Source organism: Saccoglossus kowalevskii, chromosome 13 (assembly GCF_978046115.1).
Source record: "Saccoglossus kowalevskii chromosome 13, keSacKowa6.1, whole genome shotgun sequence".
Lineage (NCBI taxonomy): Eukaryota > Metazoa > Hemichordata > Enteropneusta > Harrimaniidae > Saccoglossus > Saccoglossus kowalevskii.
Window position 1 is genome coordinate 26,438,609 of NC_140653.1, and position 23,991 is coordinate 26,462,599.

General features: G+C 34.4%; 2 protein-coding genes across 3 annotated transcripts in view; both read left to right on the forward strand.

Moving 5' to 3' along the window:
* Positions 1-967: 967 nt before the first annotated feature.
* LOC100374196 (protein disulfide-isomerase A3-like) lies at positions 968-12,783 on the forward strand. Its single transcript, XM_002740137.4, has 12 exons — positions 968-1,211; positions 2,662-2,749; positions 5,030-5,144; positions 5,850-6,081; positions 6,672-6,788; positions 7,732-7,832; positions 8,098-8,119; positions 9,390-9,566; positions 10,021-10,129; positions 11,223-11,351; positions 11,796-11,875; positions 12,166-12,783. The coding sequence occupies exons 1-12, from the start codon at positions 1,078-1,080 to the stop codon at positions 12,317-12,319; spliced, it is 1,458 nt and encodes a 485-aa protein (XP_002740183.1). The 5' UTR covers positions 968-1,077; the 3' UTR covers positions 12,320-12,783.
* A 6,249-nt stretch (positions 12,784-19,032) lies between these two features.
* Positions 19,033-23,991, forward strand: part of LOC100374044 (repulsive guidance molecule A) — an 89,272-nt gene continuing 84,313 nt past the window's right edge. The window contains exon 1 of one of the 2 annotated variants that reach the window (XM_085507145.1): positions 19,033-19,069. The gene's annotated coding sequence lies outside the window, so the exon portion shown is untranslated. The remainder of the gene's footprint in view (positions 19,070-23,991) is intronic. The other variant, XM_078013858.2, reaches the window with a different exon arrangement.

The window sequence follows — 23,991 nt, forward strand, 5'->3', positions numbered from 1 at the left end:
TGTAATAACACATGTCGACCAGAATTTAAATTTGGAGCAAAACTTTGCTCTTATAAATATTAACAATACACAACATAGTACCCATGTGGCATGATAGAGGCGGCCAGTGGATGGATCTCGAATAATTAATACAAACTATAAATTTAGTTACATAAAAACATTAAATCCCATTATGAAAACAATGAAAAATGCTCCATTGTGTATTTCGGATCATCGTAATTTCTTTGAAACTCACTCTAGATATTGTGAGTTGCGTTTCTTTGCATCCCGTTCGTTTTCTCTATCCCCCATTACTTTTATTTCTAACACCTGTTGCCATTGCCTCTTCTTCCCCATTATTTTTCTACAACCTTGTGGAAATATCCACTTGAAAGAATATAAAGTACATGTAGGTACTGTCTGTCAAAGCTACCATTGTGCATGTACAACACATCAGTTACCGTGAGACATATTATTAAATAATTAGTTTGTTTGTTTCGCCATTTATACATAATATTAAATCAATTTTGATCAAAAATGTCATACGAACACGAGTCATAAAAAAAGTCTTGTTGGTTAGTTGTTAGCTGATGTGATAGTTAGAAATAACCGATCTCGGATACCATTGATGTTTACTCTATCCAAGTTTAATACCACGATTCCCACATTGATATTATACACTGATTATATTATTATATATTTATGGCGTACCGTTTGACCCTGCATGCTTATTTCCGGTTTACCAGGAGGTAAAACTAGACATATAAATACAACATAATAACCAGAATTCGTCATTATTTAAAATATACAGTGGCTAATACATCATGTGTGCGTATAACACACCATGGGTGATAGGTGCTACGGAAGGCGGACGAAAACGTGTGGACAGACCCCAGAAAAGATCATCTGTGCCACTGCACATGTGTCTTGATCCCTGTTCCAGAATGGTTCAATCAGAGTTTCGACCAATCAGAGCCCGACAGCGATGCACGGGACACGCCGCCATTTTGGATTGGCTCATGCTGCACACATATAGCTACTAAAAGAACAAGAGTAATTTTCCATACGTCTTTTTGGTTGCAGGCACTACCAAATATCATGCAAAAATTTCTCTCATTTGCGCTCCTTGTGGGGCTGGCATTGGCGAGTGATGTCCTTGAGTTAACAGACGACGATTTTGAAGACACTGTCGCCGAACAAGATATAATATTGGTTGAATTCTTTGCACCATGGTAAGTCAAGTGCTAAGTCGTTATCCAATCTATTATACAATTATAATATTATTAATCTACCGCACGTGATTTCCATGTTTATTGATTGTAATTATTATTATTTTTTGTAAATATTCCAAACTACTCGATGGGCGCCTCAAATTAGAAATGTACATGAAATTGTCCGTAATTTAAACTGGTGTCATAATAGTTGTAATGAAGTTTTCAGTCTTTGCAGTTGGACTTGTTCTTGTCTGAAATGCTATTGGTAAACGTTTTTCAAATATAACAATTATGATGTTTGTAATAGAGGTCTGATGATTCCCGAGAATTTGCAACATGGTCCTTGTTCTAAGGAAATTTTGGTCTGACCGTAAAAGGACGTCATTTCCGGGTCTCAATCCAGTTGACTTGTATCTAGGGAATTTTTTGGCTACGGCAACATCGTGTATAACTTTCGTATTTGAGTGCCCCCGTGTTTCACAGAATTCTTGTGCTTTGCATGCATATGTATATTAATATTATTTAATTATAAATATTGTAAAACAGAAATGCACGCAACTTTTGAGAAGAAATATTATCTTAAAAATATAATTTTTAATGTTATCTGTAATTCTATTCTATTCCACTGAATAAATTGTCGATATATAGATCTTTAAATGCACATTTGTGTCAATAAATTATATCAATAATTCATATATACTCTTGCCCCCAACAAAGGCATTCCTTAATCTTATAAGTATCTATAAATTTAACAAGCACAGTATGCAACAAAGTTAGCGAAAATGTCCCAATGTTACTCAGTCAGCCAATGAAAACATCTCATTTCAGTTTGTTGCACAAAGAGTACTAGTAGTTTATTTTAAAAAAAATTATTTTTTTTAAAACTTGTATACTATATGAACAAAGGTTTCATTTTCTTCAATATGATTGTACATGTGTACATAACAAAGACGTAGATTCAATTCAATTTCATTGAATTTTGAAGCCTGCAGGTTCTTGTAATTAATTCATCATGAATGCCAAAGTCAGCTTGTGTCTCCTTTCATAATAACATTCAAAATTATTAAACAAAAATAAGAATCTGCAAAATGTTGCCAGAAAATAATTGCTCATCTTTTTTCTCAACAATTTTGTAGACATTTCTGGACATTGAAGTCACTGATGTCTTTTCTGAGATTTTTTGACGTGGATGTTAATTGTAAGTGCATGCGTGCAGTGCAACCCAGTCTTCTAAACCTTGTACCGTGTATTTGGAAGGCAGGGCAGACTGTATTCTGATTTATATAAGAGTGAAGTCGGCTCTGGGAATCAAACCCAAAACCTCCCTGATGTGAACACCCTAACCACCATACTATCACCCAGATTAACCTATAATTTCAATTAAGAAAGTGACAACAATATAAAAACTGTAACCTGATGAATAAAAACATTGCATTTCAGTGAATTTGTTCTTCATTTTTTTTCACAGGTGCGGTCACTGCAAAAAGTTGGCCCCAGAATATGAAAAAGCAGCAACTGACCTCAAATATAGTGATCCATCAGTACCACTGGCAAAAGTAAGATGCTTTATTTTATTTATTTGATCAAGATTATGGTTATGGATTATTAATAGGCCCACAAATCTAGATAGGTGCAGTTACTATGGTAACATTTCTGAACAGTTCAATATGGCTGCTTTAATTAAATATTTGGAGAAAAATAATTCCTTTTTTATTGGGTGCACAATAGTATGATATTAACTTGTAGTTAGAGCATTCAAGCATGTTTGTTTTGTATACCCATACTGAGTTCAGCATGTCTCAGATGACATTCACATGAATTCCTTTTATCATTTTGTGCTTACTAGACATTATGCTAGACGGGAACTGATAACAATATAATAAGTGTATAATATAACTAAATAATAATCAATTGAAATAGTATTGTATTATAAATGGTTACATAACATTCTTTGTTGACGAGATTTGTTTCTCTGAAATGATGCTTTCTAATTAATTTCAATTGTATACCCATTAAACAAAAAATCAAATTGACATAACCGTGCATGCGTACTGTTTTGAATAATTGCCCGCAAGATCCCGTAAAAATCGTTGTACAAATATTGTCAGAATTTGAAATTATTATGAGGTTCTTGTATTCCATAAACTTGAACCGTATTAATTTAAAAGGAAATAGTTTGTACCCTTGCCTCGGTGGTATAATTCTAAAAAGAAAACTGAATGGTATAAAAATTGGTAGCAGCTTGCTTTTAAGCTAACAAAAGAAAAATTTCACTGAAGCGGAAATGATATTTTTATAGCTGTTCTATGTGCCACAAACTAGCTTCCACTTAGCTGTCTGTGATTGGCCGAATTTCGAAACATATGGTATTAATCTGGGGTAAATTTTGTTCAGAGTATTGTACTGTTTATTTTATTGTAACAAGTGTAAATGAGGTATTGATGTATGTATTACAAAGCAACATTTAGAGGTTAAAACATATGTTGCCATCTATCAATCCTTGGATGTGGTACCTATGTTGGATTGTCACTATTAGGATTCTCGCGTCAGTGATTCAAAGCTAAATCTGGGATTAATGGAATCAATTTAAAGTTGAGTTTTTAAAAAGAGGTTCATGCAGAATGAATGAACGATAATAACATTGCTACAAAATTTTGTGATTTCTCTCGACACGTATGAAAATTAGTATGCGTTGAAGGTATGATTCCCTTTTGAAATTGGTATGGTATTTTATCACAGAATTATTTTTTCGGGCATAATACCCATACTTCTTTGTGATAGAAGAGTTTGGCTGAATGCAACCCTGTCTTCAAAGAACTATTGGCATTGATGTCTGCTGATATTTTCAACATTATCTCTACATTTCTGAAATAAAAATGCCTGTATTATTACTGGTAGCTGAGTTTTATTTTCACTTATTCTACTGATGACAAAATGCACTAAATTAAAACTCAAAGTTAACAAAACAAATCTCTGGTCTCCTTTACAAACAAGTATTTTTAAAACATATTACCGGTAAATATCCCTGTAACACCAAATTTGCTAAAATTAAATGCATCTCCCTGTACAATAATTAAAGTACCAGCTCATTTTCAGTGAAAAACAAAAGGGCTGCCAGCCAGCCTTATTGAATCTGATTTAAAAAAAAAAAATGCAAGTTGCACTTACAACTTGATAATTACTGTCATCATAATAATTTTTTGAAATTATCTTGGAGAACTGGTTATGAACAAATAAAATTGTTGGGTTTTAATGATGTTACAAATAAATTAAGGTGCCAGTCGCCCAAATAAGCAGTACATGAAATAAAATTAGGTGCAATGTATTATAAAACAGTTTCTGCATACCAACTTAAACAAATTTATTTTACCCATAATTCATGTTACGGTATTCCCTATTTTTCCCCCCAAGACAAAAATTGCTATATATAATTAAAACACTTGTGTAAATTATAGAAATTTCAATTGTACATGAATTGTACGTGAATCTAACAATGTTTTCTCACTAGTCCACTGGAACTGCTTTCTGGCCAGTATCAACTTTGATTCACATGTAATTTTGTTTCATGAATGTCACTACCTCAAAGACAGTTTATGATAAATAATTTAATGCAAACTTGCGAAACTGTTATATTTATGTTCTGTTGTGTTATTTTGCTTTTGCTTGAAATAAGTGATCTACACTCAAAATTCTGAAATGCACAAGGAAGCCTGCTTAAAGCAAACTTTGCAAAAAAATTGTTCAAAAGTGTGTCTGTTTGGTTTAATCCGGTTATACCTTAGTGTTAATGCACATCTTTCCATGTTATAATAAATTGATTTAATATTTTGCTACAGGTTGACTGCACAGCAGAAAAAGATACTTGTAGTAGGTATGGCGTCAGCGGCTATCCTACTCTAAAAGTATTCCGTGATGGTGAAGCGTCTGATTATAACGGACCAAGGTCAGCAGGTGAGGATGCTTTTTCTATGCAGTTAGTTGAGTATCCAATCAAAATGATATGGTAGTCGATTGTATACCGTACAGTGCAAGAATTAGTTAACCATACATTTTGTTAGACAATGGTTGGTTATTTTGAGCATGTACATCTGTCACTCAAAACTGGAAAGCTTGTGTAGCGCTATATTATAGAGTCTGTTGTACGGATAAAAAAAAAAAATTAATGGGCGGGCAATCAGTTCACTTAAGTCATTTGAAGTATGTTGCCATGGTTACAAAAATGGGCAACTGCTATAGATTGCTGAACAATTTGTCTTTTGGAAACTGCTGTAAAATATTATCCTGCAATTTCCCGCACATGATTGTGAATGTCATAGTCAATAACCGCCATTGTCTGTTGCTGCCGTAAATGTATAATTATAGGGTATTCTTTTTGGCCCGTAATGCTAGGGACACGATGACTTGGTTTCCATGGAAATGATATTAGTGACAATCTTTCATTGTGTCGTTTAAAATCAACTTGCTCCAAGTGACAAAATTAAGAAAAGTTGCTACCAAAAAATGTACAATTTCATAAATTCCCCATGCATCTTGCTTCCTCATTCCAATTAGCCTCAGGAATGTGACTGTTTTATTAGTAAAGTTAAGCCTGCTAGTGATTGATTAAAATTGAAACTTACTTGCCAACTTAATGAATGAAAACTTTTTTTTTCTCAGATGGTATTATCGACTATATGAAAAAGCAAGCTGGTCCAACATCCAGAGAAGCTAAAACAGTAGAGGATATTGATAAACTTCTCAGCGGCAAGGATCTTCTTGTTGTTGGTTGTTTTACCGATGATAGTGATGCCAAAAAAGAGTTTTTAAAATTTGCTGGTTCGGAAAGAGACAATTATAAATTTGTTCACACAGGGGAGCAGGCTGTCCTTGATAGACTAGGAACTGAAAAGTAAGAATCATTTAATATTATACTAACAAGACGATTATTGTGGGTTGATGACGCCATTAAAGACATTTTAGGTTCACAGGCTGAAAAAGTTGTTTAATTGCATTCCAAGATGTTATTCCTTCTTATTCATGGAATTTTCCCCATTAAATATTATACACATATTCGGTAACATACTCAGTAGCAGCAGTGTTCTCTCCACAATTCAGATATACAAGGCAGTATTGTCCCAACAGTTATGAAAGTATGAGATTATTATCCATCCATGTGATACTTGATACAGAGACTATTTTGTTCCCCTTATAGTGGAGATGGTGTCCTCAATGAATGTTCATAAACTATCTGTTATAAAATGACATATCAAATGTTTTATTTGAAAACAAGTTTGTTATAAATTGTTTTTTCTTGCATTTTTTGAGACAAAAAACGGGACATTGATATATAACCGATGAAGCAAATGCCTTGCGTCTGATGAAACAATAGATGTTAAACATAGCTCAAAGGAAAGAGAAAATGATGTTGTTGGACAAGCTCTTGGCTAAAACTGACCAATGATGAGTTTTTTCATTCATGTGTATTTTCTGTTTTCTCAGTGGTGACATTGTAATCTTCAGACCAACCCATTTACAAAGTAAATTTGAAGACTCAAAAATTAAATTTGATGGCACAGTTAAAAGTGGAAACTTAAAAAAGTTTGTTAAAGAAAACAGGTACAGTATTTTATTATTTTTATGTCAGAATGTGAGTTTGAATTGCGTGTCATATGCTATAATTTTTCTCCGCAAATTTCTAAGCAGGATAAATATTTTTTTTTATAAATTCTTTAATTTTGACTGAATAGCTACATATTGAGATCAAACTTGTTAAAAAAAACAAACATGCGAAATATTATGAGATTGTTTTGTGAATGGTGCCGAAAGTCGCTGGTCATTTACTAAAAGTTAAACTGTATTTGTTCTGTTAGAAGCGCATCTTCAATAGAAGCATGCATAAACAAAATATTTCATTTACTTATTTTGACTATAGAAAAATCTTCAGTTTAAATGAGCACTTGTATTACTTGTAAATCAAATGTGGCAAGTGTTATTTTTTTCCTTACGAATGTTAACCTGAAATTCTGTTGGAACTGTTGAGCATTATTTATTGTTTATAGAATTCATTGCCATAAATTGTACAAAAATCTGCACTGTATATGAAGTAACTTATTCTTCATTTTCATTATGAAGCTAAACATTACCATCAAAGAAATATGGTATTTCATCATGATTGATGGCTTCTCTAATTTCCCATCAACAGAATTGCATGGTTTCATAAACTCTATGGTAAACATAATGGGTCTTTCACATTATGTAGAGGCCTCCAGCATGTGTTGTTCCATGGGAATTACCTGTGGCAATTCTTTGCCTCAACAATCGTCGCTATACATCAAAGCAATTTCGTGCAAAGTGATGTCACTGAAAGACTTCTATAGTGATTTGCCGATGGTACCTCAGCTGGTGAAGTTTTGAACAACCTTAGCATTTTTCCCCATTGGGTACAATACATGTTATAGCTGTACAAAAATTAAGAATGGAATAATGTATATAATGTATGAAAAATATTCCATGCTGTCATGACACGGCATTAATTATTCTTTTATTCTATTTTTTTCAGCCTTGGCCTTTGTGGTCACATGACACCAGACAACCATTCACAATTCAAAAAGCCTCTTTGTGTAGTTTACTATGACGTGGATTACCGAAAGAACACTAAAGGTAAGGACCACCATGCACTACTGACATACTAAAATTTTTATTGTGCTGTATTAGTATTGCATTTGCTTATGTAAATTACCAAAGTTTGTATGGTCAACATTATTTTAATGATAGAGCAAATATGATATCAATTTTATAAGATAATCTATTTTGTGAACATCACATATGTTTGTGATCGTGATCGCTTATCACACCTTGCATACCCTTATCTTATAAGTCCTTGGAATACTTTTTTTTCATGATGTTTATATTCTGTTCATTTCAGGCACAAATTACTGGCGTAACAGGTGAGAATTTATTCAAATCAAACTCCAAAGCGTTAGTCATCATCGTCGCATAGGTTCCATGGGGCATGTAATGAATGTAAAACAACTCTCTTACCTAAATTATCATGCTTCAAATGAAAGGAAAGATTTCCTCACAATGAACGCAAACAAGATTCATACGCAAACGCCCGAGGAAAGTCACTATAAACCTTACAATATAGCGAGGGAGTTTTCGATTAGTATTATCAAATAATCTAAATGTTATGGAAACAATTTGCAACATTTTGTGACAAGCTCACTTCTCCTGGCACAATGAAATAGATAGGTCCACTCAGACTGGAGTCAATTTTATTTTGATTATTACGATTATTGCAACATTGTTGTGACTATGCAAAGAAAGTTGAAAATTATCTATACGAATCTCATTTGCGGTCATTTCAACCGTCTTGTAAAGTTGACTGGGTTATTGGAATTTTAGTAACGCTTTGCTAACTTGACTTGGCTCAGTGCTCATTGAGTTTTTGCTTGACCCAAAAACTGTTTTGTCTGTTGTATAAAGCTATAATGCTCTAATCACTCAGTTGTATGTTTACTCTATTGATGTAGGATAGGAGGTGTAGTAGGAATGGCATTTTGATTTCATAATTTATTTTTTCACAATCAAAAGTTTTCTCATTTAGAATAACATTCCTAGTTTGGTAGTATTTATGTCGTTTTCTGTTTTCTTTTTCACTTGCCAAATGATATAAAATTATGTATAGCTTTTTCTCTGCTTTACTGCCATGCTATTGGTCAGAATGCATTTTTTCTCTGCTTTACTTCCATGCTATTGGTCAGAATGCATTTTTTCTCTGCTTTACTGCCATGCTATTGGTCAGAATGCATTTTGAATGATGTGCCTGGAACTTTATTAAAAGGTGGATTGCAAACAATTTTTAGATGAAGTTAGAAGTAGAATAGGTGGTCAGTTGAGGTTTGACACATTTTAGGGCATTTGAAATTCACCAGTCAGATATATAAAATAGTTGTATATACAAAAACTATTCTACCTATTAAAGCATGTGCACATCCAAAAACTGTTTACATGATAAAATTTATCTGATCAATCTGCATTTTATTTGTCTGATGGGGGAAAGTAGGCGTTTATGTAATCAGATTTTTCTGATCAGATCTGCAAAATACATTAATTAATCTGCAGTACATCATTAAATCTGAAGCAGATAAATCTTATCATGTACAGTTTTGAAATCTGTACAGTTTTGAAATCATAAACTACTTTGTATATCTGCAGGATTATGAAGGTAGCAAAAAAACTTTCCGACAAGAAAATCTTTTTTGCCGTTGCCAACCGTGAAGAATTTTCGCACGAAGTTGAAGCTAACGGACTTACAGACAAATCTGTGGATCTTCCAGTTGTAGCCATAGTGACAGACGAAGGTCATAAATATCCTATGCAAGCAGACTTCACGTAAGTTTTTGTACTTCAATAGTGCAATTAATAGTGGTGCAGTTGTACATCAGATGCCAAAAACATTAGTTTTCATCAATCTGTATAATGCTGTACGGACGTGTTCGAAGGTGTTGCTGAAAATGAATGTCACTTTAACACCTTATTTGAAAACTCTCAGACACAGTAGCGCTATCATGCCCACTGGAAATATAACTGAACTCCTGTCAATGAACTTGATATTTATGAAATGTACTTGTGTTTGGTATATATAGTAGTTTATGTTGAAGATGCGATTGATTTGGATTTGTGGCTGCTCTACTGTGGTATATGCAGTGGCACAAGTGAGTCAGTAAATTTACCATACACTTGTACATGTGAAGTAATAGTTTTCGCAAGTCCAGAGGAAAAAAACCCAAACCTAATTGTTTAAGTAAACTGACCCAATATTGATCAAAACTGTTTCTTCCCACAGTCGTGATGGTAAAGCTTTAGAAGAGTTTGTTAATGATTACCTGGATGGTAAGATTGAGCCTTACCTCAAGAGTGAACCAATCCCAGAATCTGATGATGGACCAGTTAAGGTAAGAATTTCTTTAACCTCCTGGGTGTTTTATACAGAAATCATTTGGAATTGTTGTGCCCCATCCCTTTTCCAAATTTAAATATTAAGTTTTTCATTCAAATGTGCTTTAATTTCATTCGGATCTGATAAATAGATGATTTTCTATTCACTACAAGATCATGTATATTGCGAAATGTGCAGACCCAACGTCTGTTGCAAAAATCGAATGATTTGAATTTTTTTGCTGACCTTCATCAAAGTTGACAATCATGTATATAACGTTGAAATACACTGAAATTTACTTTTGTGTTTGTCAAATCCCATGTGATCTTTTGATGTAACTACATGTTTTGTTTGTCCTGATTTTACGTTCGATTTCACGCGCAACATGGAATCTCGCATTGAACTGAAAATGTTTTATTGTTTGACTTTACATTCAGAGTACATGAAACCGTAAATACTGTTGCAGGGTTTTTTTTAGAAAAAAACTACAAGAGGGAGCACTGCAATTCAACGGCGCCACCAAGTGGGGGAGATAGGATTCTCCCTACCAGGGTGTGGAGTTTTTGATAATTCTAAATTAAATTGGAGCATTCTATGGCTTCCTTGCGCCAGAATTACTATCGGACAGGTCACAGTTGAAGACTGTGTGGCCACGTGTGATCCCTGGTCATTCAGAATGTTATGGTTGGAAGAGGATCTGCTCCCCAGGGCAAGGGAGTGCATGGCCATGGCATGAGGGCGCTGCGCCCCTGTTCCCTTGTTTAAAAAAATCCCTGCTGTTATGAATGCCTTTCCCAGAAAATTATGTGTTTTATACATTGCATGTGATCAACATAGGGTGTTATAAACTGGTACCTCTTTCACTTAGTTGTACAAAACACTAAATCTAACTATTTGTTCAGTTTTATTTGGTTTTTTATTTCGCTATTTTGTCAACAAGCAAAATCTGGACTGAATAGAACTCGTTTCTCTGCCAAGTTTGTGAAATTGCTCAAAGCATTAAAATGGTAGAATTAAATGTCAGTGAAAATAAATGTTTTTACAGTATTTATTTTTTGGGCTATTTCTCAAATACAAGTGTATTAATTTTCTATTCTTTCAAATTTCAGGTTATTGTTGCCAAAAATTTCCAGGACATAGTGATGAGTGAGGAGAAAGATGTTTTAATTGAGTTTTATGCACCGTGGTGTGGCCATTGTAAGAGCCTCGCACCAAAATATGATGAACTTGCAGAAAAGGTAATAGTAATATGAATGACTTAATATAATTATAATTCTCTAGTGCGTTTAGGAGTCATTATGACTCTTTATCCCACAAATTCTGTTGTGAGAAGTGTTTGCATGCTGTTAATGAGCAAGTGTTACAAACTGTTGCCATATTATCAACTTTTGTCAGAATGTTGGCTACGTGATTCAAACTTGATTTAAAGCGGGAGAGCCGTCACCTGTGCACGAGTGGGAATGGAGTTCCAAGCGACGATAACAACACACACTAAAAATGCAAAGGCTCATGGGTAGACGCTTGTTTGTAAACAATGACAGGCTATGGCCATCTGACGCATGCACAGATGACGACTCCCCCGCTTCAAAAGTTGGCGTATTTTGTACGATCCAATTAAAATTTAAAAATAAACCTAGGAATAGACGTGTTGCTTATTGATAATTTTTACATTTCTCTTGTAGTTGTCAGCAGATGATAATATTGTGATAGCTAAAATGGATGCCACAGCTAATGATGTACCCCCACCTTTTGAAGTTAGAGGGTAAGAAGACGTAACAACCACCTCTCCCCCTCCAGTAATCTTGCATTAATTTCAGTAAAGCTGTCACCCCCTCCAGGAATGGTCCATCCCAGCCACATATTTCAGTCATGACAGAAAAAGTCCAGTAAAATGTTCATAATTTAAAAAAAAAAAATAGATATTTTCTCTGAAATTTGTTATGAAATCCCTAAGAATCCATCAATTCTTTCCCATACCATATTTATAACTTCACAGTGATGTATGAAACGTGGACTCTGTTATAAATAAGGTATTTTGATTTTCTCTTCCAGATTCCCTACTTTGTATTGGGTGCCAATGAACAACAAACCTAAAAAATATGAGGGCGGCAGAGAAGTGGATGATTTTATGAAATACATCAAGAGGGAAGCTACAAAGGGTTTGAATATCCCAAAGAAAGCTAAGAAAGATAAAGAAGAGCTCTAATTTAAATTAAAAAAAAAGACCTTTCCTTCTTTTTTATATCTACAAAGTTTAGACAAAAACTTCATTCCACGCTTTAATAAGTGCATCCTTCTTACTTGCCCAGTTTCTTGGATTTTGGTCAGTTTTATAATATTTCTTTTTCTCATTGGTATTTTATGGTGAAATACTTAAATTTATGGTGGGGTTGGAACCCATTTACGAACAGATTTGTACTTTATAGATGGTCTCAAATTTAGTAGAAATTCAAAAAATTTCATTTTTTTTCTTTGATATGGGATTCCTAATTTCCTCATAGACAAAGCTTGTATGTTGTAAAATTGAAAAATTGTATTTTCAAATTGTTAGTATTTATAACTGATCTCTGGATGTGTTGAGAAACTGTTGATCATGAAGCCAGTGGTGCTTACACATGCAGTAGTGGTGTACGGGATACCCTGGTGGCAAATTGATTGTTTGAATGTTTAGCATTTTGATGTATACTGTAAATTCGTTATTCACTGGTTTTTAATTTCGCTGATACCCTCCCTGGTAAGTAGAATTTGCTAAATTAAATGCACACTAACATGTAAAATAACGATAGAATTTTTTCTCTATCGATTCATGAATTTGAAAACCCAGTAAAATCAAAACATAAAAATAGTGAAATTAAATGCCAGTGAAAATAAATGGTTTTGCTGTATTTTATAATGCAGTATTGTATTGCATAGCTGAGATTCAGCAGTTGCACTTCTCTTCCCATATGAGGAAATTATGTAATTTGAACAGCTGATTTGAGACTGTCACTTGCTGTAGAGAAGCATTCTGGTCACCATACAAGGGAGTCGTATGTAGTGCATATTGACAAATTAATAATGAAAAAAAATGTGGTTTTAAAAAAAGATCATGAAAACTGTATCAACAAGACATAAAATACACATATTAACATTTTCATCTTGTGTTGGTTGGTTTATTATCCTGAGTAATCGACTGACCTTGCGTTTGAAAGAACATTGAAAGACCACCAAAACATCAGCGACTTGTGGCAATAACATTGCAATCAGAGTCTGCATATAATAGTCTGAAAAGTCATGCCAGAACCAATGTTGTCTTTATTAGTCCCCATTCACATGAAGTCGGAAAACGGGGACTTATAATTTGGTCAGCGTCCGTCCGGAGTCATATTTCAGAATCCTTTGGACCGATTCTGTTCATTCTTTGCATGTGCCTAGTACTTTATGTGGGACATATGCACATGCAGTGGTTTAGCGATTCGATTCAAAATGGCCGACTGGCAGCCATCTTGTTTTTTGAAAATGTTGCATTTTGGACATGCTTTGTCAGTTTTCATTCAAATTTGGTACATAGATTATACATGTTAGGATACATGTCCATGACAATTTCTTTAGCAATTGGATTAAAGATGGCCGACTGGCAGGCATCTTGTTGTTTAGCTCCGCTGTCGACTTTGTCGAGCAGAGCTTATCATATGAGTGATTGTCCGTCGTCGTCCGTGTCAATGTTTTACTTTTTCAACTTCTTCTTGAAAACTACAAGCCTGAATGCTTTGATACTTGGTGTACATGTACCTTGGGTAGACCTCTCCCAGATTTGTTCATTTCATGATCATATCTTCAATTCTCTAATTTTGGTGAATATTTTTGTAATTTTTGGTAAAAAGTGATATTTTAGACTTCTTCTTAAAAACCAATAGTTCAATTGCTTTGATATTACATATATAGGTACTACATGTGGACCTCTCTCAGATTTGTTCATTTTGTGATATCTTCAATTCTCTTATTTTGGTGAATATTTTTGTAATTTTTGGTAAAAAGTGATATTTTCGACTTGTTAAAAACCGCAAGTCCAATTGCTTTGATATTACATATATAGGTACTACATGTGGATCTCTCTCAGATTTGTTCATTTTGTAATGATATCTTTAGTTCTCTAATTTTGGTGAGTATTTTTGGTAAAAAGTGATATTTTCGACTTGTTAAAAATCGCAAGTCTAATTGCTTTGATATTACATATATAGGTACTACATGTGGATCTCTCTCAGATTTGTTCATTTTGTAATGATATCTTTTCCCTAATTCTCTAATTTTGGTGAATTTTTTGTAATTTTTGGTAAAAAGTGATATTTTCGACTTGTTAAAAACCAATAGTTCAATTGCTTTGATATTACATATATAGGTACTACATGTGGACCTCTCTCAGATTTGTTCATTTTGTGATGATATCTTCAATTCTCTAATTTTGGTGAATATTTTTGTAATTTTTGGTAAAAAGTGATATTTTTGACTTCTCGTTAAAAACTGCAAGTCTGATTGCTTTGATACTATACATATTGTTCATTTTCTATTGATGTCTTCAGTTCTTTAATTGAAATGTGCATTGCTAACAGCGGAGCTATATCAGCCGATGCTTTCACTTGTGGTCTATGTTTTTCTTTGCTATGTCTTAAACCAAAGGGGTCATCATGCAACACATGTTCGAATTTGATGTAAATAAACAATCTGTTGTATCCGCCACTTGGGACTCAAGTTTCAAGGACATGCTCGCGACAACCCCTTCACTTTAATATTACGAGCACAAAGAACTTTCAAAAATTTAACATGGACTGTCAAACTGTTACCACAGGCTAAGTAACACTCAAACTTGTTAAGAATATACAAATCTTCACTCTTAATTAACCAAGATTATTTGGTACAGTAACTGGGAAGATCAAAGAAAATAGAAGTTTCTATTGACATATCCCTTTCTGCTGAGGACCCACTTCTACCCCTCTATTTTTTCAGATCACTACTTTAATATCATTTTAGAGTTTGCAAGATGTCTTGTGGTTAGAACCTGGTGATTGCATGTTAATTGTGGAATTCATTGAATTTACTCCTAGGAGAAAGTGTCCAAATTGCACCCCCCCCCTCCAGCAGCAGCAGCAATTAAATGTTTTTGTTTTGTTTTAATCTCAATGTTTTTTCTATAACTTGCGCCCTCTAGCGACGAAGTGCTACTGTGATGTAAACTGGAATAGAAGACTCCGTTCACCAGGTCGATGCTGGTAATGATCTCTAGTCGCCCTTCGATAAAAGCTGTTTTGAGATTGAAGAACGACAGCAACCAATCAGTTGTTGAAAAAACATTGCTTTCATTCGTAGTACGTCATTTTAACGTCACATATCCTTACGTCGCCAACGCGTGTCAAGAATGCACATGCAAATACGGCTTTAACCCCCCCCCCCCCTCAAGAAGAAGGGCGTTTGGTAACGGACACTATTAAATGGTGTCCTCAACGCCCTGTTAGGTTTCTGGTACAAATGAAATGAACATATCGGCTGATACAAACATGCCACACTGCGCGTGACTGTCTCAACAGTATTTGTCCGCCCAAAGATTTCGAAATTCTTGTTTTGTGTAATTCACCATACATGTGTTTTTAATGGAACTTAACTATAATACAATACCATACATATTACATATTTTTCTGATTCAACTATCTAACACCAAGTTCAAGTTCCACCGCATGCACCGTGACAATTTCACAAGTTTCGCAAGCGAGGGAATAGCACGTAGAATTAATTACGGCATTCATTGTAACTTTACGCAACGCATATACATAATAAGGTTTATTGGCCATGCCATTTTCCCGCCAAGCTGAAAGGACTGGACATATCGTATAGCGGATTACTTTGGAGTTTGAAGGGCGGTGGTCGTCGCGCTGCGCATGTGCGACATTTGTGTTGATAAACATTGATTTTCCCATAATCCAATGCGCTTTTCTAATGAAATCGCGAGTACGATTTTTGTTTTTGGCACCACTTGAACTAATTCGATACCTTCCAAAAACCAAACAAAATACTTTAGTAAGCTCTCAGTTTGTACTAGTTGAGTGTCCGTGGTATACATGACAGGGAGTTGGACAAACTTATGTATTTTAATAAATTATTAAATAATAAAATGTTATATAACTTTTCTTTTACCCCCCCCCCCCTGGTCTTTTACCCCCTTGTTTATACCACTCTTTCCTTTATCACAACTTTGTTACGCGCTAAAAAATATGTTTTACTATAATAGGGTGTGTCTACATCGCGCGTTAAAATTTGCATATAACATTAGCGCGTAACAAAGTTGTGATGAAGGAAAGTATGGTATAAACAAAGATCAGTGATTACTTGAAATCGATACCAGGAAGGGGGGAGTAAAAGAAAAGTTATATAACATTTTATTATTTAATAATTTATTAAAATACATGAGTTTGTCCAACTCCCTGTGGTATACATTCAAAATCGCCGTCTTTGTTTATCCCCATATCTCGCTACTACCGCTCTTCAACTAACGGATAATAATATATCACTTTGCTATCCATGTTGTCTCAAAGTATGCATTAGATAATGATACATTTGTTTGAAAATCCATTGTAAAATGAAGCTATTTATGACGAAAACAACCAGAACAGTTTATTGTTTTGGGTGCATTTTCGTCGTCTTAAATTACTGCCGAGAATTCGAAGATTGGTCATGAATTCCATGAACCCTTGGCCATATTTCTTGTGTCGACATAATAAAATAGTTGTATATACAATTACATGAACAATTGAAGTAAAAGGGAATTCAATCCCATTGCCGCCATCATGTTGTTTGAGGTATATTGTGGGTACAAGTTGTGATGGGAAACTCGGCTATCTTTCAAACCAGTAAATGGCGCCCTCTATAATTAATCGAGCTGTTCTTTCGTTTTTATTAGCTGCAGATTGTGTTGTTTTTTTTAGATTGAGGATTCTGTTTAAAATTACGTTTGAAAACTATGATGATACAGAGTTACTGACATTTCGGTTTGTATAGTATATAGATATCATTGTATTATTTGTGAATTCAAACAAGAAAGCACATAATCGTAATAACAATTTCCATTCGTATTTAGCAACCATCACATCTAACGTGACGGACGCTCGCTTCGGAGGTGTATACTTGATGTGCCGCACAAATGGGATACCTTTCCCGAAAATTTCATAAACGTACTGTAACTTTTTCGGGAAGAATATCCCTAAAAAATCATCGCCTAGGTAATAATCAAAAAGGATCTTTTTCGTCCAAAATGTGTTTACAAGAACAGGGTCGATGTTTTGAGTTCTGTTGGCAGTCCCCCGAGTCTGTAGTAAGTATGTTTTAGTCGCCCTTCCCGTGACATCTTAGCCCGCCCGGGGGTTTCGGTAATTCAATATGCATGTATATTCATTTAAATTCAGAAGCTGTGACACAGGCAGTTCGACACCGTCGCTATATTTACAACGTACAACGCAGCTAAATCTATAAAACACAACAGCAGAGACGTAGTTATGCAAAATATTGAACAATGTTGCACAGTTTATACAGGTGTTCACGGGGTTCTGCTTTAACGTGTGTTCGGGCTCAAACTATTGGTCTGGGGCTAGGGGTTACCAAAAAAATGGTAAATCGGGAAAATTAGTTTTCTGCAAATAGTTTAGTCACATATGCCCGGTAATTGTTTTGCAAATTCGGTTACATTAGTATAGCCTTCAAGAAAATTTGTTTTTAATTTCTCTTCGCCCGAGAATTTTTATTTTTACTAGCCCACTCCGGTCTCAAATTATTGAATGGGGCAAAATATGACTAACATTTGAAAAAAGGAAACAGTAAAAAATATCCAAGAGATTTTACAGTGAAATCTAAAAACAATGTCAGTGTATTTTTTGTACAAATTCGGCTCAGCACTGCGAATAAAATACAATAGTATGTTGAACAGCTGCTCAGCTATAACCTCGGGCCCACTCAGAGTTTTAATGCCATCCCCTTATTTATAGTAAACTCTGATTTCCAATAGTAGTCGCACTATATACACATTGCCGCGTTTTGATATGTACCCCCTCCAGGACCAACCCAAGCTGCTCAGACCTTATTGATATATGATATAGCAATATTTACATTTGAAATATATTAATGAATTATCCAAGTTATACGTGTATTTATTCATTTATGTATGTATTTGTTGTTATTTATTTTCAGTTTAATTTATTTTTATTTATCATTTTATAGTAAGCAGTGGAAATCATATCGTACGAAATTTACCCGAGCTACAAAATAAAACGTAAAAATCTCATGCATAGAAGTGGAAAAAAAAATCACTTTTGATGATATACATATTTTATTTTGAATAATAGGACAGAATGGCAAGTATTATATAATGAATATGGTATTATTTGATTCATTGCAACGTGTTGTTACACCAATAATGATACATATTTTAATATCATTTACGTAATCACGACGGTGACAGGTTGTTAAATAGTATGATACGATGTTCACTTATATACTATATAGCTGGTGTCCGAAATTCAGATGAGACAAATTTCGGTGAAAATGATATGAGCTCACTTTTTTCGGGTTAAATTTACAAGTAACTAACGCAGACCATGGAGGTAAAATAGCTCCATGCGCAGAGTAAACAGGTCATGCAGATTGTCATACCTAATTAATTAACGCGATTAACATCACGATAACAATTCTCTATTATAACTGTTATACTGTTAACAGTTAGTTATTCACACCATAGAGGTAAATATTAACGCCACGCTGTCTGGAACAATTATCTATGAATCCATAAATTATTAGTTTTCGTGAATCGTGTCGCCGATCACTTCAAGTTGAGTAGGATTGAATGCAATGGATCATGGGACTGCTTGGGATTGCACCAATTATCGCGCATGAGCATATAGATTCAAAATGGCGTTAGTGTGTTTGGAGTGACTACGAGGTAGGTTTTATCACTTTCTCAATTTATTCGCTTCTTTATGTCGTGTGGTATCCCCTCCCGGAGGAGAAAAGTTGCCGTTTCACATGACCCCGGAGTTTCGTGCATATCATTGTTTATTTAACTGTTTTTGCTACAGGGTTGGTTTTTGCGACAAACTCATTGCTGTTTCCCAGCTGACAGCTCCGGTCTTTTGTTGTTTGTTTATAACTTTTAAACATAGCTGAAATGTACATGGTTCTTGTGAGCTGTAAGTCCTATAAGGAGGTTTCCTCGAAGAGTAAAATAAATCTCTGCTACCTTCTGTCCCACTTTATCAGTTTTGAGTTTTGATTATCAGATTTGTAAACGCGATAACCGCATGACAAAGGTCAAACGAGCCATTTTAGGGGCGGGAAAGCCTTCTTTCTAACACATTTACTACACCAATATAATATGTATTTATTCACAAACGGGGATACGAGGCGAACACAAAACGTGAAAGTGATTCCGAGCCGAGCCGGTGGAGACGCCGCAATTTGGTGTTTTACTCATAGTTGACTCAGTCGCTCGCATGACAGTACACACAATACGGCACATACATTCACAGTCCAGCTGGTGGTGACGGGGATTTTTAAACGTGTTTACAACTAACGAGACCCGTAGTGCGAATTCACACAAATGACTTCAATCAGTGCGTCTTGCACCTTTTGATGTGGGTTATTCTGTCGCGTAAAAGGAGGTTGAACTATTTAATTTTTTGTTCTCCCCGAAATGACCTAAAATAAATCTCCCCCATTGTGTTGACCCTAAAAAAAGTTAGCTGTACGGCAGTCTCGGTTGCCCGTAGCACGCATGATTACTTCGGCACTATTCCACCCTGCTGGATGCTTACAGCTTGCATTACACTATTAATTTAAATTCATTCAGTCAAAAGGCAGGTTTCATTTCAGCCCCTGCTGATTTTGTGTACGCTGGGACACTGAACTCTGTGTGAGTGTTTACTATTTTCACCAAGAGTCAGAATGCTCCAAACTAGGCAAGTTTCTGTGACCTTATCCACAGGAGCATGGCTGCCTGTACTCAAATTTCATTCATTCCTAAGCCCCAGTGTGCTTTGTTATGATTGTTCTATTTTTTGGTTGAATAACTATTCTCTTATAACTGTTGTATGGGCTCATTACTGTATTGAAATGCAAAGCTTTAGATCTCTAACCAAGATTTGTTAGGTTTCAATAATACTACGTTTAATTAAGACAGAACAAATCATTTTGTTCGTTTATCATCACTGTGTTTGTTCCTTTGATTAATCAGTGTATTTGTTATAGGAAATTGAAAATCAGTAATTTATTTATTTTGTGAAATTAATCAGTTTACTTATCGATTTGTTGGTCATATTAGAATTCCTTCAGTCCAATAGAAATCTTTCATATGCCTGATGTTTTTGTTGTAACTATAAATTTGGTATTTTTTTTATTTTGTTGTTGCTTTTTCTTTCTATTTTTTGTAAATTCATAATGAAATATTGATTTTTTTTGTTCGTTGGATTTGTTGTGGATTACTCTGTACATATAGATTAATTTGTGTTGTTGGGATTATTTTTTTTTTACTAAAACTGCAATTTGCTGTGAGGTGTAATCTCTTTTATACACACAAAGCAACTTTAATTTTTTTACTAGATGTAATTTGTAAAGATGTGTTTTCTGCCAACAAAATATCAGTTGAAAAGAAAATCAGTTAGTAGGGTGTTTTCAGTTTAAGCTTATATTTACTGATAAATTTGTTGAATATTTGAGTGAAGACTGGCGGCAGAAATCCTTACTACCACTCCTATCTTATCTAAACTGGGCATTTAATGTTAATTTGTATTAGCTTTCTGCTTGATTTTATACCAGTTACAATGTGGTCTTCTTCGTCAAGTGTTTGCTTTTGATCTTGGTTTTGATTTGAAATGACAGATAGCCAGGAATCTTGGCACCTGTTGTTGTTGATGATGACTCCTCTTTCAAAGTGTACATTGCTTTTATGTTAATTTCATTTCGTAGCAAATCTGCAAGCATTATGTATTTGTTATGAGTTTATTGTTATAACATTTTTTGAATGAATCATCTCTTCAAGTAAGACCACATGCATATAAACAAATAACGATAAACACAAAAAAATCAGATTTTTGGAAATATAAACTTTTTGTAGGCTGCTTTAATTTTTACAAAAGACAGTTTCACGAGTTGATGACAAAAATGATATTTTTTAGCTGTTGCCATTTATTTACCCGATAGTCGTGATGTTTAAATTATAGTGGGTTTTTAATTTCATGTGTTTATTTGGTGATTTGTTTATTTTTGCATTCACTAAGTTCGTCTATTGCTGACTATGTATGTTGTTTATTTTTACTGGAGGCCAACATCTGCCAGTTAAATTTTGTACTTGGTCAGACTTTCTGGTAGTTTTTTCAATATTTGTTATTCTTGATTTTATAGTTGAAAAAGTTTTATGTAGTTAGGAGAATTTTATTTTGTTTATCTATTCTATTTATGGTTCCCCAGCCATGGTAATTTGATTTTTGCAGTTTGTTTTTTTATGTCTGTCCAAATGTCTTGGCAACTGTACGACTAGTTAAGAGTGTGTTTTAACGAGTGTGCCACTAATCTAGGAGATCGGAATTATAACTTCTAGTGTGTCAATAGGAATGGCTGTAAAATGGTTTAATGAACTTTTAAAACTTTTTTTTTCAACTTTTGCTTGGTTAGCTTCTCATGTTGGTAAATTACAGTAAAGGTCAGTTGTGCTTGGATATCGGCCAATCAACTTCATGCTTATATTGATTTTAATCATTGACTGGTGGTCAGGCACTACTCGGTCTCCTGGAAGCCATTTTGTTTTATTATGGTCGATAGCTTCTTTATGATTTAATCAGAGAGTACTCTTGATGAACTCTTGGCGCTATGTAATAGCTTGTCATACTGTGTATATGTGTAATGATACACTGGTGTTTATTAAAGTTTTTTTTATGACTGGCCTTGCTGCTGCTTGAGTTCATAGTCACTAAATAATACAGGTTACCATGATATTCGTAATGGATTTTTTGTATTAGTTACAAAATTGGGGCCACGCTGGAGTCTGGAATCAAATGTTACTGAGTGGTGTTGACAAGTCTTCCGATTATTATTGCAGTGTGGTGACAGCTCCTGCTCATAAAATACTTGAGTTCGCACAGCAGCTTGGAGACTCCTGCCTGCTCTGTGGCAGTTAGAGAGAGTGCTGTTTGGATAAATCCTTGTCTTTGGAATGTTTCCAATACGTATCTCTGCTCTTAACTGGAGATTATTTCCCCGTTCAATTATCTCCCAGTGACTAATAGTCAAAGAGGCTTGCTACTTTTTCTGCAGCTGATTGCCAGCGACAGGCAGGCTTTTCTAAGGGAAACAATACACTAGTAACTTGTAAGTACACAGTCAACGTTTTGTTTTTGGTCCGCCTACACAGGGGCTGTTTTGTAATTGAAAACTTCTTTTGTACGTAGACAGTATTCAGACCAGCACAAAAGATTGTGTAAATGTCGGATGCACAAAATACCCTCTTCATAAGAAAGTGAGTTTTATCAATGGTAGGGGTCACCCACATGGCTTTTCCAGTATTCACACATGTGTGTTTGTGTTAGAAAGGGAGGAGGCTAATTGGGTGACTTTTCAGTCCTGGTTTTGATGTCAGTTGTGGCAGTGTATTGGGTGCCGTTATGGAGGTCGCTTCTGTCAACACTGTTAGTGGGATAGATATGTCACTGGAGTGAATGGTTATATTGTCGGTTGACCGAGTTTTAAAATCTGCAGCTAGAATAAGAATATAGCAGAAATTATAGATCAAAACGAAAAGTTTCTAAACTATTGTTTTTAAGTTATCCATGTCACACAAGCACAAACTTGAAATTGAAGTTATTTCTTCAGCTTAAACTTGTATTGTGAAATATTTTGCTTTTCTTTAGATACATCTTTGGACATTTTAATACTGTCTTGAAAAACATTATCGAACTGGGCTGAAGATTGTTGTCAGCGTCCCCTCTAAAACAACTTTAATCAAACTTTAACATTTAAAAAATTACTGTAGAGTACTTTATTTTCACTGAAGGGATGATTCTGTAAAAAATAAAATCCAGCGAATATACTTTTTTTCCTATATTTCACATTCAACTCATAAAAATTCAGTGAAAATAAATTCCATACAGAACTCCCAAAATGCCTTTTCAGCGAAAATTGATTCCAGCGAAAATAAAGTATTCCACAGTAATTTGTCTTTCTCAGAGAATATATATAGCAAAGTTTTGCTATGTCAGATTTACGGAGGAAGACTGTTGTCCATTTTCTTGTTCTGCTCATTTGATCGTTAACTCAGCCTCAATGTTTCCTAGTTTTCATGTCTGTGCTTAAGATACAAACCAATAATTACATAAACCTGTACAACTGTTTTACTTTCAAATGTCAGGCTGATAAACTTGTACAAACCAGGTCTGTGAATAAATGTTTGAGTGTTTTTATAATTTTACTTCACGCAGTCATGACCTGCATTTATTACCAATTTTTTTGATACATGTGATACTAAGCCAAAATAACCTTTTTGATAACAAATGAACAGTACACAAAACCAAATCATTTTCAACTATTCACAATTAATTATCATAAGTTTATGTCATGTGACATTATATATTGCCACAAATTTACCCATTCAATAATACATAGAAAAAGAATTGTAAACATGTCTTTACAATTCCCACCAATCAGATTGATATGATGCTATGATCAACGTTTAGTTGGAAATGTTGTTATTCGGAATGGATGCTAGAACATATGAAACTTTAATTTTTTGTTCTTTTCTCGAAAGCTTGCCAGTCCTCGTAAGAACTGAGGCTTTCAGATCAGTAATTTGGCTAATCGGAATAATAATTAAATGAA

Bases quoted from the DNA above. Each gene is read 5' to 3' on its own strand.
- LOC100374196 (XM_002740137.4), top strand. From the start codon at position 1,078: ATGCAAAAATTTCTCTCATTTGCGCTCCTTGTGGGGCTGGCATTGGCG. The intron at 5,145-5,849 runs GTGAGGATGCTT...TTTTTTTCTCAG, and splicing joins TAACGGACCAAGGTCAGCAG to ATGGTATTATCGACTATATG. The intron at 11,876-12,165 runs GTAAGAAGACGT...TTTCTCTTCCAG, and splicing joins CCACCTTTTGAAGTTAGAGG to ATTCCCTACTTTGTATTGGG.